Below are 19,076 nucleotides of genomic sequence, written 5' to 3' on the forward strand. Positions count from 1 at the left end.
GCCTTGTTCAGCCGCAGGCTGTTGGCTGCTGGCTGCTGTGTAACAGGGTCCCTCAGGTATCCTCAAGGCTTCCACTCCGAGGTCATTCTGCGCAAGGCACGCCGTCCCATGCCTAATGCACTCCAGCTGGTGCTGCACAGAACTGGTGTGATTTTGACAGAGAATCAACACAGCCTCTCTGCTGCTCTGGAAACTTGAGCTGTTCACACAACCTCTGGCAGCACTCACACATGGCAGGGGCAAGAAAGGGGCAGCTCGTCCAGCTGATAGAAATACAACTTTGCAATCTTACAGATAGGACGAGAGATTCAAAATTTTTCTTTTGAAAGGGACCCAATAACAGCACTTGTGGTATCATTCTTTTTAAACCATATAAACCATGAATTTATATCGAGTCGAAATAAAGGATTTTTTATATTTGGAACACAGCCAAAGTATCCGATTACAGAGCATTTTTCCAGTTAATTCAACTTATTTAAAAACATTAGTAAATGAGCTGCAGCTGATGAATACTGTGTAAGATGTTTAGTCTGTGTCTCCATCTGTTTACTGTTAATGATCCCATCTGCATCTTAGAACTCCTGCTATTACCATACTATCCTCAGACTCCTGACAATGGAGGTTTTGTGATGTTGATGGGATTCAAAATAATGACCTCCTCTTGACAAGCAGACAGTTAGACAGCTGGGCCACTCTATGTACTCAATCATGTATGTGTCTTTTGTTTGAGAAAAAACATGAAGGTAAATTTACTCAGAACTGTGTTTTTACCTAAAGTAATTACACAGCTCTAGACCGGCCCTATGGTCTAACTGCTGCTGATTAAGTGTGAGCAGACCATTTTAAAGTTTAAATCCCAACAAGGGCTCAAAGGTCCATTTTACAAAGCATCCAGTTTATCATCCAATCTGATAGGGAAGTTCTAAACTACAGATGGGAATAAACAAATTACGGTAAACAAATTAAGAGGGAGGAGCCACAGACTAAACATCTCGCACTGTATTTAATTTACTTTCCGTTGCAGTTTATTTACTAATGCTTGTGAGGCTCCACCTCAGCTGCATTGTTGACCAAACTGAGAAGAACTTAAGAGAACTTCTAAATAAGCTAAGTTGAGTTAACTCAGTCAGTTGGCCTGACCTTACATTTTACATAGTGTGTGCACTCCAGAATGACAAGTACAAGCTTAAGCTTGAGTCTACTCGGACCAGATCTGTGATATTTTACAGTGTGTTACAACCTGTAATTAGTCCGTCTCAAGCTAATATCAGTGTGCCCACAGCTGGGCTAAAATGACTACTCTTTTTCATAGAGGAAGGGCTGAGGGGAAGGGGGTGGAAAAACTGACAGATACATAAAAAAAGAGAGGGAGGAAAAGATCAAGCAGCATGGCACTCACTCAAGGAAGCGGGTGATGTACTGGCGGCTGCAGCGAGACCAGTTAGGTGCGGAGGTCCCGTACAGTAGCTGCGGAGACATGACGAATGGCCTTTTCCCAACTGGCTCACAGTCGTTACCATTCCCATCGTGTTGAATCCCAAAGCTGCAACAAAGGAGCAGAACAGGCTAACTGACCACATCAAACAGGGGCAAATAAGGACAGCTTTCATGACACACACACACAGACACATACATCCCCGCGGCTACAGGAATTTCTAAATGGTTGGAAGTCTAGAAGTCTAATCTACATTAAATCATTATAGTAAGCTATGCATTCTGTATCAACACCTTTACAATCCAGCTTGTGCTCTATTTAATTCCATGTCAAGAAATGACAAAAATAAAAACCAAAATAGTTCATTATGTCCTTTTGTTTTTGCAAATAAAGACAATACGCCCAACAGCAATGTTCCAAGACACTCCAATCATAATAAATGATTTCCTTTTCTACATAAAGGTTTACGATCCAAACATTCAAATGCATTCCTCCGCTTAGATAGAGATAAATCTCCCACATAAACAACATTTATGACCACTGTCTGTCTCCTGTATACATTATCAAGCTGTAGTGCACTTTGTGCAGTGTAGTATATACAGAGTGTGATGCCACATCTGGCTGAGTCGTTGCTTAGCTGCAGAAATAAAGCTGATAGGACAACTGTCTAAGTGCCAGGGCATAGGCTGTACACACATGCTCTGCACCCAATGGTAGAAAATTACATTGCTCATCCAACTACAAAATAAAGGCTGCATTGTAAAAAATAAAAATATGTAAGGTCATGCCAACTTAAACTGATTTTAAATTAACTTAGTTCTCCTAATTCTCCCAAATCAGTTCTGCATCTCACTTCTGCCTCAAAACAATAGAAAATAGCTGGAATTGCTTGACTACTGAGTGAGATGTTTAGTTTGTGGCTCCCCCCTCAATTTGTTTACTGTTTATTCCAACCTGCAGGTTTAAACTCCACCTATTACATGGGGGGGGGGGGGGTGCTTCTAATTCCAGCTCCTGATCATGGAGGGCTGTGGTGTTTATGGGACTCAAACCTATGGTCTTATGTCTCCTGACAAGTAGGCAGATAGGCAGTTGTTCTAGGCAGTTGCCATTTCGAAATTACAGCTCTAGGGTGGCCCTACAGTCTAACTGCTCATCAAATGTTACGCATAAGATCATAAGATCAAATTGCTGCAAGGGTGCTCCATTGTTAAAAGCCTCTCAAGTTGGGGACGTTGTGTGATAGTTGTTTTTCTTAGCAGACCTAAGTAAACTTTCTTGTTAACCAGTTTCTGTGTCTTTGTGATCTCAAAATGCAATAGAAATATCAGGGTATATCAGGAAATGTAATATTACGTAAGTACAGTGCCTTGCAAAAGTATTGAACTTTTCAACCTTTTGTCACATTTCAGGCTTTAAACATAAAGATATGAAATTGTAATTTTTTGTGAAGAATCAACAACAAGTGGGACACAATCGTGAAGTGGAACGAAATAAATTGGATATTTTAAACCTTTTTTAGAAATAAAAAACTGAAAAGTGGAGCGTGCAATATTATTTAGCCCTCTTGCGTTAATACTTTGTAGCGCCACCTTTTGCTGCGTTTTTTTTGGTTATTTTGATTTAGTATTTACTATTTATTGTATTATATTTTGTATTTATATGTTTCATTAATGATGAGTTCAGTACTTCATTACATTTTATTTCATTTTATTTTATTACATTATATACTTTTTACATAATATTTAATTTCAATATGTATTGTTTTCTATTATTTCAGTTTATTATTTTATTTTATTATTTGCATCTTTTTTTATCTTTCTAAAAAATATTTTTATGCTTTAGCAATCACCTTTAGAGCATTTTGAATGTCATTAAATGTGATTTGTATGGAATGTGCTCTGTATATAACATTGATTGAATGATGGATTAATTTATACAATCCAAACCTGTGATCTGACAGGTTTTAATAATGGACATTATTAATCATATTATATTGCACCTACAGTCTGGATCTTGTAAGTGTTTTATCCACATTATCATCCCATGCAACCCTGAATTGCATTAAGCGGATCAGAAGATGACGATGATGATGATGATGATGATGATATTAATCCTAAATGAAATGGCTATTTTTGTGTTTTGTGCCCATTTAAAAAAAACTCTAGCCGCAGAATTTAATTCCAGACTTGCTACACCCCTCCTGCAAATGTCTGAATTCACATGGTGTTGCCAGAAAACAAATATGACATCAGCCCCCAATCCAAGCAACAATAAGGCCTCATAACATTTCAGGCTTAATGTTAAATTCCTTTGAAGAGCACAATATCCAGCTTTGCACCCACACCCATTTGGCTTTCTCCACACAAAGAGCAACACTGTGAGCTTTTAAAGCAGGCTCATTTATGCGCTGACACCATCTCTCAAATCTGAATGAAATCCCAGTGTGGAGGATAAAACATGTGGATAAAAGCGTTCTGTATCTGAGCGCAATTAATACCAGAGGAATGGTATCGATTGCACTCAGATTCCCTGCTGATAAGTTGTGAACTGGAAGCCTGACTAGCGAATAATTTGGTGAACATTTTTTGCCTCCTCGACAACAAAATCGTCTTCACATCCTCCGAAACCGCCACTGCGTGCCGTTCATAATAATGGGATTCAGATTCGTGGCGTGGGTGATGGCTTTTGTGTGTGTGCAATTGACTTTGGCGGACAGGCAATGGAGCAGAAATTACAACTGCACACTTTTAGAGAGCAGACGCTTTCAGAGGCTTGCAAACCCTTTGGCATCTTTTCTGCGATTGCCCCAGAGGCATGTGCTCAAGATTAATACATGAGCATCAACATTTCACCAGCCTTGGAATGATCAGAGACTGTGTAATATTTTTCTGTCATTTGTTATTTCCACCACCAGTGGTGCAAACTGTAGGGGTCCTTGCTGGTATCAGCTACAAGCAAAGGCTTGTTTGTGAAACATAATCACACTAGGTATTTTGTGTGTATACAAAGGAAGATACAATTGTTTTGCTTTATGTCTTTAATACATATTCTGTTACCTAATAACCACTAAAGAAAACTCTAGGATTATTTCCGGGGTATTAATACTTAGTACCGCACCCTTCTGCTGTCATGACCTGCTGCCAATTTGATGCATAGCCAGACACTGTCCTGCAGGCCTGCAGTCCTTCTTCAAATCCCACTAAAGAATTTTGATGGGGTTCAGGTCAGGCGACTGTGGCGACCGCTCCAGAAGCTTCCAGGACTTCTTCTAAAAAGCCAAGCCTTGGTGGACTTTGATGTGTGATTGGGATAATTGTCCTGTTGAAAGGTCCAATGACGCCCGAGCTTCAGCTTCCTTACAAAAGGCATGACGTTTTCTCCCAGGATTTCCTGATACTTGACTGAATACATCTTACCCTACGCATGCTGCAGGTTTCCAGTGGCAGAAGAAGCAAATCAGCCCCAGAGCATTTTCAGCATATGCTTCATTCTTGCTCCTCCAGACATACTGCTGATCCATAACATTTCAAGAGGAAATTTGCAGTACCCACATTTTGGCCATTTTTTCAGCGTTAACAGACCCACTCTGACTCAGTAAAAAAGTTGTTAATGAGCTGGGGACAATTTCCCAAAAGCTTCATAATGCTAAATACTTTGCTAACTAGTTCTTCAGAATGTTCTTTAGTTAAGAAGTGTCTGAAATGAACATGTAACCCGACTTTGTTATTCACAAAGGGATTCTTGAAGTGGATAGAACTTTTTAGAACAGAGCCCGAGGGAGCTAGTTCTAAGGGAGACATCTACTTGATTGATTCGCATGAACAGAGGGATAATAAGAGAGAGATACTAATTTCTAATAGATAATTATTTCTAAACTGCATCATATTTGCCGTCTGCCGAAGGAGGTTAAGGAGTTAAAAGTAAAAAAAGGAGGAACTGCTAGAAGAATGATGGTGGACTTACTTGTGGCCCAGCTCGTGTGCTACAGTGAAAGCCAACGGTAGGCCCGTGTCTTCACTGATGCTGCAGCTGCGATGGGGCTGGCACATTCCGGCCACATGAGAGAGTCCCAGTGTCTCACATGGCTTGTTGGTGGCAGCACAGATGTCTTTCCTGCGTCAAAGAGAAGTGTTAGCCTTGCTTATAATAGAAACCATTGAGCAGTTACTGTATTTCACCAGTAAATCGTCACTGTCAAGCAAAAACCTTGTATTTAAATTCCTGATGTGTGTCAAACTTTCATGTGATTTTTAATAACAGTGATAAAATGCTTACAGTAGGTGTCAGCCTATGCAATTTACTCATTTAAAATGAGCATTATTCCACAATTTTGGCATTATACAGCCATATAGGGACATAACACTAAAATAACACTGGTAGTGCACACTTGCAGAGCTTAAAAATAAGCATTGTTTTAATAAAACTAACAGTGCTAATGGTTTTAATGGTGTTAATGTGCTAGAAATACTGATATCAGTGAATTTATACAGTTAAAAGGCTGTGGCCATGGGGTTTGCTGTGTCCAAACGCAGTCAAAAGTATTTTTTTATCTAGCTAATTAATAACCTGTTCAATTCAATGTGCTATTACCTGATTATGACTATGATTAAGAATACTGATTCTGGAAAACTGTTCTTAAAGCTAACATATCAGGATGACACCCTAATAAGAACATCATTCTACATAAAAAGACATTTATTGATATTTGTATTTCTATAGTCATGCATTATTTAACATTTATTCATGGAATTCAACAACTGCTCAATAAGCTTTCCCAGGGAACGTGCCAAAATGACTGTTCACATAATACAGTGCCCTTTCTTGTCAGTATGTGGGTAGAATTAGCGGTTTTGTTGCATAAAACCAAAGAGGGCTAGGCTAACAGACAATACCATCAGTGGTCATAAACATTACATGTATTTCAAAACAAAAAAGACTCATCCATTACATGCTCGCCTCGCACAAAGAGACTAGCACTATTATTGTATAGCCGGCAATTACAGTGCTATTAAGCTTATTAAGAGCATTTTGCACTAAAGCAAGTACATACAGGCTTGTGTAATTGCAGATATTAGTGTCATTCGGGCAGGCATGAAGTGAAGCAGTCTATATGAAAGAGCTTCAGACAATACACACAGCTGCATTAGGAACTCAGTAGTAGAAAATGTGAACAGCAATTAGTGAGGAAATACTTGCTTTTTTCTGTTTCTGAGGAGGAGAATGTGCTTCATGTGAAAACAGACACTGTTATGAGGGCAGGCCTTCAGCATCTCACTGACGTTTCTCTTGTGACAGAGAAAGGACCGACCAAAAACATACCTTGTAAGTAGGACAGCCACATCATGATGCACTGGATGGTCATCTCCTTTCATGTTAAGGTGCTTTTGCCATTTGCAGAAGCTGTTGAGGCTGTTGTCTGCATGGTGGGTGATCTTCAGGTCCTCCTGATTACATCAGAGGAAATGAGGAAAAAGTGTCAGTAACCAGAAAATGATGAGCGATAACAGTATGTCAGTCAATTCGACATGCACCTAATTTAGTGGGCTTATAGTCTTTTGGGAGAACTTACGAATGGTGGCTGTGAAACTGAACTTCTGATAATAGTTTTTTTTTTTATTTCTTCAGAACTGTTCAAGAGGGATTCAGAGAATATCTCACAATCACACCATCCATGCATGCTGTGTTCAATATCTTCTCACTATTTAAGCTACAAATTCAGTAACACATGGTTGAAATGAGACATCAAACACATTATTGGAGACATGACATGTAGAGACACCACTTCAGACTGGTTGCTCAATGCTTCTATTTGTGTTACTTCACTTCAATCTTTTCAATACAGTCTGACTCAGACCATCTGATCCAAAAGCTGCTATTTATACTGGTTGTACATCTGTATAGCTCACCTCATCCTTTTCTAGCAGAATAAGACGCACAACAACAATATTGATGGCGTTGCCAATACTGGCGTCATGAAACAGCCCTGCAACCTGCAAAAATAAAGCAAAAGCATTATGACGCATATGACACTGAATGGCATCAATATAACATTAAACTAGGGCTGCATTATATAGGAAAAATGCAGGTTTTGCAACAAATATACTTTAGTGAACCTTTACATTAGGGGAAAATCATTTGGGGAAAATATAATTGCAAGTCTGGATGCATTTTCAATTTTGTCTGTTGTACCAACGATTAGTTAGATCACTTTCCTCATTTAATGTTAGACAAACAGGCCTAGGACTGAAAGGTTGCTGGCTTGATCTCAAGATAGTGGGCAGGTAGTGGGTGCAAAGAAAGGCAAAGAACAGCGCTATCTCTTCCCCCGACATCCACAGTTGAAGTGTCACCTAACCCTCAGTTGCTCCCCCCACGCTGAGGTTACTACTCAGGTGTGTGTTCTCAATGCCATAGATGGGTTAAATGCAGAGGTTGAAATCCATTGTACTGCTGTCCAATTGCTATAATAATAATACAATGTGGTAAACAGGCTTGTAAATGTTTCACCCCAACAAAAGAAACATACTTAATTTATATAGTAAAAACTATGAATGCATAGAATAGAATGAATGCATTCTATGGCACATTTATACACTAGTCCTGGATTAATTTACAGGTTAATGGTGAATCAAGTAATCTGTACTGGAATACATTTCTAAAGTAAACCTCCCAACAGTGGTTATTGAGTTTGAGAATATGGAATATTTCATATGGAATAAGGTTTTATATTATATTATATATTACATAAAGCTCTTACCATTTTAAAATTGTGCTTTTCCAAATTATAATGTCCATATTAACCAATCTATTATCCAGCCCTATCTAATTTATTACACTTCAGAAATGAAATCAACTCAAATAAATATGACGTTCCCGAGTGCATGTGGTAGTTAATTGTTACTGCCAGTCAGTAGTCCCTCAATAGAAACTAGAATCATGTTTATAGTATGTAGACAATCAGTAATCCCTTCTCAAAAAGACATTCTGTGAGGAAACCTCATCACTAAGAAAAGAAAAAGGAAAAGGAAGAAAATGCAGACTCAAAGGGTAAAATCCTACTAATAATGTTAAAGCAAAGACTATAGCACCCATGCTGAGTAAAGGCTTAGTAGACACACCTATCTCTCTCACCCCACAAAGTCCTCATTGAAGTCCAGAGGAACAGACGAGACTTTCATGTGTTGCAGGTGCTCATTATGAAGTGCTCTAGTGAATTAATAAGGCACATTCTTTCTATTTAGTGAGCAGGAACTTTTACTGGCGCTAAGTTAGAGCTGATCTTAGCTGAGCTCAAACTTTCTGGTTCCACAGTCCATAATCAAGGCTTGATGATAAACCTTGAAAATAAGGCCATTTCAGCAAATTATAGTATCATCAAACCCAGAGGGAAATTGCTAATGGACCTTGACAAAGCCCTATATATTCATTACACAGTATAAATTGGACAAGCAATCCGAAAAGCTAAATATCATTAAAGGTTAAGGAGATGTGCATCTGATGTTATTTGATATCAGGAGGGCACGGTTGAAAAGACAGCTTCCTTACTAGATGACTAGTGAAGACGAATGCTGGATGATAGATACAATCATGTGAAAAAATCAGGACACCCCCATGAAAATGGCATATTGTGCTGCAAAATATAAAAAAAATGACAAATAATATATTACGAACAAGGTGTGTTTACGTTCACTCTATTAGCACTGCAGCTCAAATGTAAAACTAACAATGCAAACTTGCAAACATTCAGAGAACAAGTGTCATAACTTTGGGGTTTCGAGTGGATCAACGTGGTGCAATGTGGTTGGTGTGGCACAATGTGGTTGGTGTGGCGCAACAGATAACGCCACTACCTGCCACTGAGCTCCCACACCATGTGGGAGACTGGGGTTTGATTCCCGGTCTGGGTGACTATGCTGCGCTACACCAATAAGAGTCCTTGAGCAAGACTCCTAACACTGCATTGGCCCACCTCTGTAATACGAGTAACCTTGTAAGTCGCTCTGGATAAGAGTGTCTGCTAAATGCCATAAATGTAAATGTAAATCAACGGTATGGCCCAGCGATGTCGCCAGAAGTGACAGTTTGAAAAGAGATGTATTAGAGATGTATTACATGTCACATGTATTGGAGGAAACATGTGGTAAGACCTCCTAGTGTTGAGTGGGTACGTACAGGTGGGTTAATTTATCAAAAAAAATTGATAAACAGATTTATATAAAGTACAGAACATTTCCCCCAAATTAATCCTTTAAGATTCTATCTTCAATCGACTGAATGAATGGAAACAGCTAATCTGCTGTTGGTGATTTGACTAGACAAGCAATAAAAAGATTTCTATCTTATAGGCTAGATAGGCCTACTTACTGAAAATGCCTTAATCCAATTGGAAATGCAGTGTCTTGTCTGAACTCCTGGGAATTCTGTCCAACAACTAGGAATTTGTTTTGCAGAGCTTTTGTCTGGGTGATTTAGCCCAGCACATTCTCTTTTACACATATATAAAGGCTCTCATTCATTCTTGCCTCCAAGAACTTTCCAAGCTGCAAAAGAGAAGGGTTTTGGACAGAAAGGATGAAACGCATAGCTGAGCAAATGGCACAGAGACAGTCAAACAGGCTTTGTGGCCCATTTATTTATCAGCTTGTGCTACCTGGAATAAACAAGTAGCTTTTTAGAAAAGATGGGTAAAATCTTGCATTGACAAACATACAACTTCTTGGTTGTCAAGCTATCAAAGTCTCCTTTAGGCAAGATGCTGCACACTTTCTTACAAACGTCAGGAACAGACACACCCTCAGGAATGTTTTGTAGAGAAAGATGGCATAAGAGTGTCTCTACAACCTTGGCATCCAGCAAACAGAAAGTGGAAAGTCCAGAGAAAAAAGCTTCAGGAAACTGAGGATAATGGAATATTTCCTCTTTACATTACGGCTTTCAAATCCAACTACATGTCTGTAATGGAAATCTGTTTTCTCTTTCCGAGGGCTCTTCCTCTACATGCCCTTCAGTGGCAGCGGCATACTGAACTCAGAGTGTATTTTGGAAAAAATGATCTAACAGCCTGCAGCTGTATTACAGCAAGGTCAGCTGACTTGGAACCAACTCAACAGAATGAATGCTGTCTCAAAGCCTTCTGCAGAGTAGAAAGACAAGAGCCTGAAACAATAGGAACTTGAAACATTACAGCAGACAAAAGGAGGGAGTGTTAGTGAGGAATTAAGGGATACTGGAAAATAAGGCCGGGAAGATGAGCTATGTATAGAGGAATGGGTGGGATTGACATTTATCTATGTATGTCTTTGATTAAACAGCACTTTAAGTAGTAGATCAGCCAAAAAGTTCATCAAACTTGCTGAAAGCTTTGCCCAAAGCTTGCTTCTACAGTTTTGCACTGGGGCTACAAAGATAGCCACCATTTATGAACACAGTGTTTAATTATGACATCTGTATGTTTTTTATGAAATAAAAACATGGTATAAACTTTTTACATAACCATTTTACAACTTCTCTCTCTCTCTCTCTAGAGAAAGAGAGAGAGATGAATGTGAATTTAGAACTGATATATGTAAATGACATTTGTTCTGATTGGCTGCCATTCCAAGCTGAAATACTCCTTATAACTTGGGTATAATGGGTAGGTCTAAACTGCTGAAGCCTGAATAGATATAAATGCAATGTTTTTTTAACATCACAAAAACAGTTTAAAAAGGCTGTTATTGCAGCCTTGTTCAGAACAGTATGGATATCTAATCACTCTGTCTAAGTATTTAATATTTATACTCTCTTGCATCAAAAAGCAAAACTCCAGTCTTCATGATATGGGACTTTTAAAGGAGCAATATGCGATTCTGAAGAATATATGATTGTGAACTCAACAACAGCAAATGTGAATTTCCCCACTGCGGGACTAATAAAGGATTATCTTATCTTATCTTATCTTATCTTATCTTACACCCACCCCTTTAGTGCTCATTCCAAAGCCCCGGAGCCAGTTGTGATTATCCATCAAAAACATTCACAAATGAAAAAAAAAAACAATACTGACCTATTTCTGTGAAACAGCAGGAATACAGCAACATCCTATACAGCAGGAATAGAGCAACATCCCCATATATTTTCATACCTTTCACCATTTGGAGGACTCTCCATCATTTAAAAGCCTCACCAATGTTTACACGTGTCTTTACACCTGCCCTTTCCTTTCTCCTGTTCTGTGCACGAGTTGGAATACCTACCTGATGCTGATTGGCTGAAATAGTGTTGTGTTTCTGGGTTTGAGCTGGGTTTCCCATTTACAGAGCCAGGACTAAGTATGAAAACCTTTTCCAGTAAACAACCAGATCTAAGAACTAGTGAACTGTGAAAAAAGCATTTTGTTGAATTTTACAAAAGTGTATTGGATTGAAATCATATACAGTGCCTTTAAGTAAACCTGTGAGATTAAGGGGAACCCACTGGGAATATACTCACTATGTTCATAACTGCAAGAACATAGCTCTCCACTCCATTCCTGCCATGGTACTCCACCATTTTTGGGTCAGCCACCACCAGCGTCTCCACCCATTTCTCTCTGCTGATAGAGCGCTGTCTTCTGCGATGTTGGCGTCTCTCCCAGCGCTCCCGCTGTCTCTCCACTCGAACAGCTCCTCCCCGAGGATCTGAGACAGTAAACTCCTCATTCAGTAAAACCATCATTTAGCCCTAGAGTTCTTTCCAGCCCCCCCTTTCAGTCCATATCAAGTAAACTTTTATAGAAACCAATTCATTTGGCAAATAATTGAGTAAAATAAATAAATGCTTGTAAAAAACTTTGCAAACAGTAGATATTTTAAATATAATTGCTTTTTTATTTACTGTACACTTTTAAAAATAAAGCTGCTGCAAAGGGTTCTTTGAGCGATGCAATAGAAGAACCATCAAATAACTTTTAGTTCCATAAACACCCACTTTTTGTAATAAAGATGTGGAATTTATGAAGACGCTCTAAATTGAAAAAGAAGATTCAATTGGCCCATAAAAGGTTCTTCACACTCACACTTTCTTCTCTTCATCTCTTTCTTTGTGTAATCAAAACTGCTTCTATGGTTCTTCTGTGGATTTGCTTAAAAAACCTTTATTTTTTAAGAGTGATTGTCAGGGGCAAAGAATTTCTGGCCTTTTACCTTTGACCCCACAGGTCCCATTGACTGGCTTTCCCTCAAACAAAGGCTGCACCAGCTGGCTGTCTGTTTGAGAAGTATCTCGCTTATAGATCACATGGGCTTGTGGCTCTGCCGTTCCGTGTGGCTGCTCCAACGGCCTGATGAAGAATTCCTCTTCCAAGAGTTTGAAGAGTCCTGTCTAGAGAAAAAAGGAGGTTAGACCAAACTGACACTAATTATAAGGCACATAAATCCACAGGACAAGCATTATGTTCCCTATTTGGCCTATTTGGAACTTCCCCTAAGGCTAAATAAAGCACCTGAGAAGAGAAGAAAATTGAGGTGCAGTTTGGTTTGTATTCTGAGATTCTATACAGGCAGCCAAGCATTCAGCTTATTTTAGAAGAACACATTCAGAAAACAGCTAAAGATAAATGGGCAACAGATGAAACCGCAATGCACTACACTGAAGGTACTGAAAAACACTCATTGCTTGGTCTGCTTTTGAGAATTAGAGTCAGTTCATTAAGTTTACAAGAAAAGAAAAGGACATACACCACATGTACACCATCTGATAGAAGTGTAATGGTGGGATTTTATACTCTGAAATAAATAAATTACATTGTTTTGAACAAATATTTTAACCTAATGTGTTGTCTTATGCATCTGCAAATAGTGTCCTATAATACAATATTATTAGGACATCATAACACCATAAAAATCCACTAGTTAGGTAATTATCATGCAATTAGACTTATATGGCTTATATTATGGATTGATTTGACATAGATATATAAAGGTTCTCCAGAAGAACCTTTCAATACTCGCCTTCTACAGAACTTCTATTAGATTTATCCCCACCTACTTCGCTCTGATTGGATGCACTTAGATGATTGTTCAGGAGCACTGATTAAATTAACATTTTAATAAACATCATCTCACTTTTGATATTTGATAATCTGACAGACTTCAGTCCTATTGGGCAACAACTCATGTGGCCAATATGCTCATGTGAGACTCACATGGGTAAAACATGGGCTAGGTGCGTTCCAGGCAAGCATGGGCTCTGAGTGGTTTTGTACATGTGTTGTTACTGGGACCCAGTTGATCTTCCCAAAAGGGCCCCATCATTACAGCCCAACCTAATCTCAAATGGGTCCCATCTAGGCCCTATATGCAGTATACAATCCAGATGGGTCCCATGTTTAACCCCTCCTGGTCTCATCACTGACCCTGGTGGGCATCTACATATTGAGCCAACATGGAACTCATGGACAAAACTTTCTGGTTCCCAGTTGGGCTAACCATACACCCCACATGGGCCTGGGAATTGTTTTATGGGAACACTGCAGACTTCTGCATTTTGCCTCATTAAACACATTAAACCATCAGTTGGCGAGGCTTTAATGTTTTGAGATTAGAAAACAGAAAATGATCATTGTGGCCCTTAAGGAATCCATTTTGGCATGTCTGTGACGTTTCATTGAATAAACAAATGAACAAGCAAACACATTCCCCTAAGCAACATCATTGAAGCATGACTTCATCAGATTACAACTCACCAGGCCATCACAGGTGCTTACAGCTGCTTGACCCTTGGTGGCTGAACTGCTCCACACCTCCCCGAGAAAGTAGCACAGAGAATGGCCATGAGAATGTAGTGTAGAACCCTGAAGGCCACCGTGTCGCCGCTCAGTAAGAAAACCAGGGGCTAATAGGTAGGGGTTTAGGGTGAGATTGAAAAGCAACTCCTGACCACCATAATGCAGGTTGTAGAAAACATGAGCCAGGCTTTCTCTGCTCTCTTCCGTCTGCCTCCGGCGAACTCGGCTCACGCGATGAGACACAAGATTTGAGATAAAATGTCCAGTTGAATCCACTCTTTGAGGGTGAACAATCTCATGTTGAAGAAGCCCTTCTAGAGAGCTATCTGCAGAAGAAATCAAGAAGATACACTTGAGCAAAGAAGGAAAATACAGCATAGAACAAAGAGCACTGTTGGATTTTGAAGTGTTGGCAGATACTGTACTGGGGAATTTGTCACTGTAAGGATTAGAAAAAAGAATTGCCACAGTGGTTTCTTTGAGTTATGCCACATCTAAAGAACCACGTCTTCCTTCATGCAATCACAGTCATAAACAATTACTGCACATAAGCTCTCCTATACTTAACCAGGATTGGCAGATAATTGCAGAAAGATATGTTTCCATTGTTCAGATTTAGCAGATATTTTACTCATGTTTGATGATGTATTTGTTACTAAGGTTCTCCTTGTTTACTGTCAACATTTTATTACTTTTACCACATTTGGAACCCCATAGAACCCCCATGGATGGTTTATTTCTTGTTAATGCTAGTCCACATACATTTGGCACCACTTTCTACATTTCAACTATTTATGATTCTCAAACACAGAAGACTTGAACCATAAAAATCACAAGTGGGTTTTAATACTGTTGGTCTGAAGTGCAATGAGGCAAATCCAGCCATGAAAGTTAAGCATCTAAGTATATCCAATCAGAGTAAAGTAGGCAGTTAAGGGGGAGTATGCTCTGCACACATCCACACTTAAAAGACTGGCTTTTGTCCTGAACTCACTCCCAAATCCTAATTCCTGTGGAACGTTTCTAACAGAAGGCTGCCATTGAAAACTTTCTACTGGAGAAATCCAACCATGATATAAGCCAAATACAAACATCCCATATCATTAGAATTACCTAGGCATTTGATCCTCTGTGGTGTTGTGATGTTCTCATGAGCTTGTATTGTGCATATTTGTAGATAATTAACATAGCACCTGTACATCTACTCAAATTGTCATGTCACAATTCAGTAGAAATAATAAGTTGGTGGTTTAACCATTCACATTCATGCTTTACTCCACTTAGCCAGAAGCTACTATTGTCTAGCACTGTTCAAACTCTTCCCCAGATGTTGTAAGTGGGCAGCAGGGGACAAAGAGGAAACCCTCCTCTTTACAAATTACGCCACAGAGTGGGTGAATTGGCTTCCTACACTGTAATCAACTGGACTGAATACTGTAACACAAGTTTTCATTCAGGAGGGTTGAGCAGTAATAGTACAGTACAATTTAGCGACAGTTACTACAGTTTCCTGTTCGTGGAGGGGTAGCAGTGACAATGAAACAAAGAAAGGATGGAGCTGCATGTAATGCAGAACTTGGCAGAACTGATGCATAACAGTGAACACAATGGGACTAAGAATAGTAGATGTGCAGAATGGTTTGTTATGCATGACGCTGGATGCATCTGGATCTCTTTACCTTTTCATAGGAGATGTTCTGCATTAGATTCTATACAGCACTGAACAATAAAGTTGCTTAGCATTGTTGCATGGAAATGAAAGTATTTGAGTAGAACATATCTATATGTAAACATATCTATTGTAAAAGATCAGCTTGGACATAACTGAACAATGCATGGAGCCAAATCCATCCAAAATCCTTTGTGCTCACTCAGGAATGACAGCAGGATGCACTTCTCGGGACAAGCATAATAATCATAAAAGTAATATGACTACTCGCCTGTGAGATGCTCATTGGTTTTGGCACTCTCCAGAATGGACACAAGTCCAGCTGTGACCAAGAGGTGAAGAAGAGGTAAGGCTGACCCAAATAAGCCTAATCCACGGTCCGACGAAAGCATCATATTGAAGCAATGCAGGCTGTGTTCACTCAGATCCCGTCCATCCGATGCATCCCAGGTTAAGCGACTTGCATTCTGAATTACATCCTTCCACCGTTCGCTCTTCCAGACAATAGCGGGCTGTGGAAGCCCCCTCCAGCCGAACACAGCTACGCTACACCGAAAACTCCTGAGATCCCATCAGCGTAGGGTGAGCCATCCCAGCCTGGGTCAGTTTGCTGTGCGCTTCTGGGGGCCTCCAGAGCTGCTTGCGCTTCTACTCCGGGCTGCAGCTTCCAGTTTTCAGCCCAGAACAAAACTTTCTTCCACGAATGAAACTTTGGAGCCCCGCCTCCTCTTCAGAGGAGGAGGAGGAAGGATGGGGGGAGAAGGACAAAAGAATCACCCACGAGTAGCTGAGCAGCCCTACACTGCATGATAAGGAGCTATTCATTCAGCTGAAGCCCGTTTAATCGGACAAGAGACAGTTTTAATGCAGTCTGACGTTTCCGTGATTTAACAGAAGGCTATTTCACCAGTTCTGGGGTTTCCATAACACAGCTTCACACTTCATCGAGTATATTGTTGTCTTTTGATTGGACATACTGTTTCCTAACAGCAACAGATTTTTGCAGAACATTTTCCCATGTGAACGAATGGGGTAGGACAGCAACCACCTAGTTACCACAGCATCACCATAGCAGCCTCCTGGAAAACCACACCAACTACTTAGCAACACCATAGCAACCACTTGGGATACCACAGCAACCACTTAACAACACCCTAGGAACCTGTCAGCAATACCATGGAAAGCACCTGGAATACCATAGCAACTTGTAGCGTGTAGCAACTTTAGCCGCACAACCATTCTACATTTTCTTCAGGAAATGCACTTTCTTCATGTAATTCTTCTGTCAACTCAGAACTATGAAGCACCAAAAGCTACTTGAGTGTAGCCCCATTATGGTAAAACGATAGCCTGCTAAACATGGGTGAGAAAATGCCCTAAGCCCTAAGACCTTCATTGAGGTGCACACTTAAGTGACATTGTCAACGAGTGAACAAAAGCTGCATAAGACTGTTCAAGGGCTTGGAAAAGAATTTGGATATACATCCCCTCAACTGAATACATCACTACTGGTCACTACAGGTCACTACACACTTGGCATTAACATTCAGTCATGATTTGATTGTTTAATCGAACACATGTTTAAGGTTTTTATTCCAATCTGCCGTTTGTGTGATTTAACAGTGAGCTATTTCACCGGTTCTGGGGCTTTTATAACACGTGTTACTTATTGTGTTTGACAGGCCTCATATTGTTTGTTGAAATAATGGTTTTAGGCTTTATTGGGGATCAATGTTTATGGATCAAACCAAGCTGAGTTGGGCTGAAGACCCAGTACATAAAGAGTAAAGTATTCTTGATAAGGCACAAATTCACACTAGGACATTTGTTCTCATATAATTCCACTGTCAACTTATGAAGCGCTACAGCTTACAAATCAGTAACTACATGAAAAGCAATGCAAACTGGCAGAGTTGTTCCTAAATTATATCGGCGGGGGGCGGGCAGGAACCATCCGTGGTTACGAAGAGTTTAAGAGGTTAATGCAGTTTAACAGTGGGTTATTTCATTATTTATTTCTAGGGTTTTCATATCACTTGTTACTCATCGTGTAGACAGCGCTCATATAAGATGCAGTTTACAGTCAGAGTGGTTTTAGGCTTCATTGTGGATCAATTATATATAGGAGTTGGGCAAAATACTGATGGCTGAATTCTCAGAGAATTCTCAAGAATATATTATAATATATATACCCTTTTTTCTTCATGTGAGACTTCTGTTAATAATCATTCACCTGTTGCTTTTCATTTGAGTAACATTCTAAAATGTTTAAAGTGATTAGGCCTACTAATACCTGTTACCTGCCACAGTGTTTATGACACATTGGTACATAAAAATGCACCGTAATTCACAGTGGCTGCTTTATTATGTGGTTATTTTATCTCTCAAAAAAACAGAGGAACACTGAGGTTAATAACTTGCCGGTCACACTGATTAGTCTGACTACAACTTGAGTTTGGAGTGAGGAGCTAAAGAATTACTCTTTAGAGTTTGGTTAATGAGTATGTTTGCTACATGCTGTGCACTGGTTTTAAAATAGTTCATAAACTATAAAGTGCTGATTAAATATAATACACTCTAAATGAAATCCTTATCCTAATAAATACATAAATGTCCATGTCAGAAATGTTACATTTACTGTGTTAAGTACCTTTCATTGTGATTCTACAGTTGTAATCGACATGATTCAAGGCCCATTGCAAATTTAGTTTATTGGATTTCAACAAGAAAATGATTTCAAACAAACCTCAAAGTCCACCAAGGCTTAGTTTCAGTAGAAGACTTGGAAGTGTCTGTCACAGTTGCCTGATTTGAACTCTGGTAGGATTTGAAGATGACGGTTGCCACATGCAAACCCATATATATTACTGACGTGGAGACTATTGTCCATGAGGAATGGGCTAAGATTCCTCAGGAATGCATCACGCTTGTAGTCATCATTAAAAGTGGCATTTTGTGTTGAAACTGGAGAAGGCACTTGATCTATTAGCTGTGTTCAACTATTTAACATACTCATGTTTAAATGGTTTATTGTAAAGAACTAAACATTTGTAAATATTGCCAATTAATGTAATTTGCAATGGGGGCTGAATAATTTCAAATGCAACTGCAGTTATTTATACACAAATACCAAATTACTTTCTTTACTTTTCTCAGCTTTAGAAAACCAGAGTTAGCCATGTTACAGCACGCCTGTACAGGAACAGATCGGGTTAACAGCCTTG

General features: G+C 39.4%; 1 protein-coding gene across 2 annotated transcripts in view; it reads right to left on the minus strand.

Moving 5' to 3' along the window:
* The window catches only part of adamts7 (a disintegrin-like and metallopeptidase (reprolysin type) with thrombospondin type 1 motif, 7), a 96,857-nt gene extending 80,452 nt beyond the window's left edge, over positions 1 to 16,405 (minus strand). Inside the window, exons 1-8 of one of the 2 annotated variants that reach the window (XM_072660146.1) lie at positions 16,124 to 16,405; positions 14,142 to 14,509; positions 12,601 to 12,778; positions 11,909 to 12,096; positions 7,345 to 7,428; positions 6,758 to 6,882; positions 5,402 to 5,551; positions 1,400 to 1,543 (exon numbers count right to left, since the gene is read on the minus strand). In XM_072660146.1, coding sequence (XP_072516247.1) covers positions 1,400 to 1,543; positions 5,402 to 5,551; positions 6,758 to 6,882; positions 7,345 to 7,428; positions 11,909 to 12,096; positions 12,601 to 12,778; positions 14,142 to 14,509; positions 16,124 to 16,247 — 1,361 coding nt within the window. In that variant the 5' untranslated portion in view covers positions 16,248 to 16,405. The remainder of the gene's footprint in view (positions 1 to 1,399; positions 1,544 to 5,401; positions 5,552 to 6,757; positions 6,883 to 7,344; positions 7,429 to 11,908; positions 12,097 to 12,600; positions 12,779 to 14,141; positions 14,510 to 16,123) is intronic. The other variant, XM_072660145.1, reaches the window with a different exon arrangement.
* Between the last annotated feature and the right edge of the window lie 2,671 nt (positions 16,406 to 19,076).

Source organism: Salminus brasiliensis, chromosome 17 (genome assembly GCF_030463535.1).
Source record: "Salminus brasiliensis chromosome 17, fSalBra1.hap2, whole genome shotgun sequence".
NCBI classification, from domain to species: domain Eukaryota; kingdom Metazoa; phylum Chordata; class Actinopteri; order Characiformes; family Bryconidae; genus Salminus; species Salminus brasiliensis.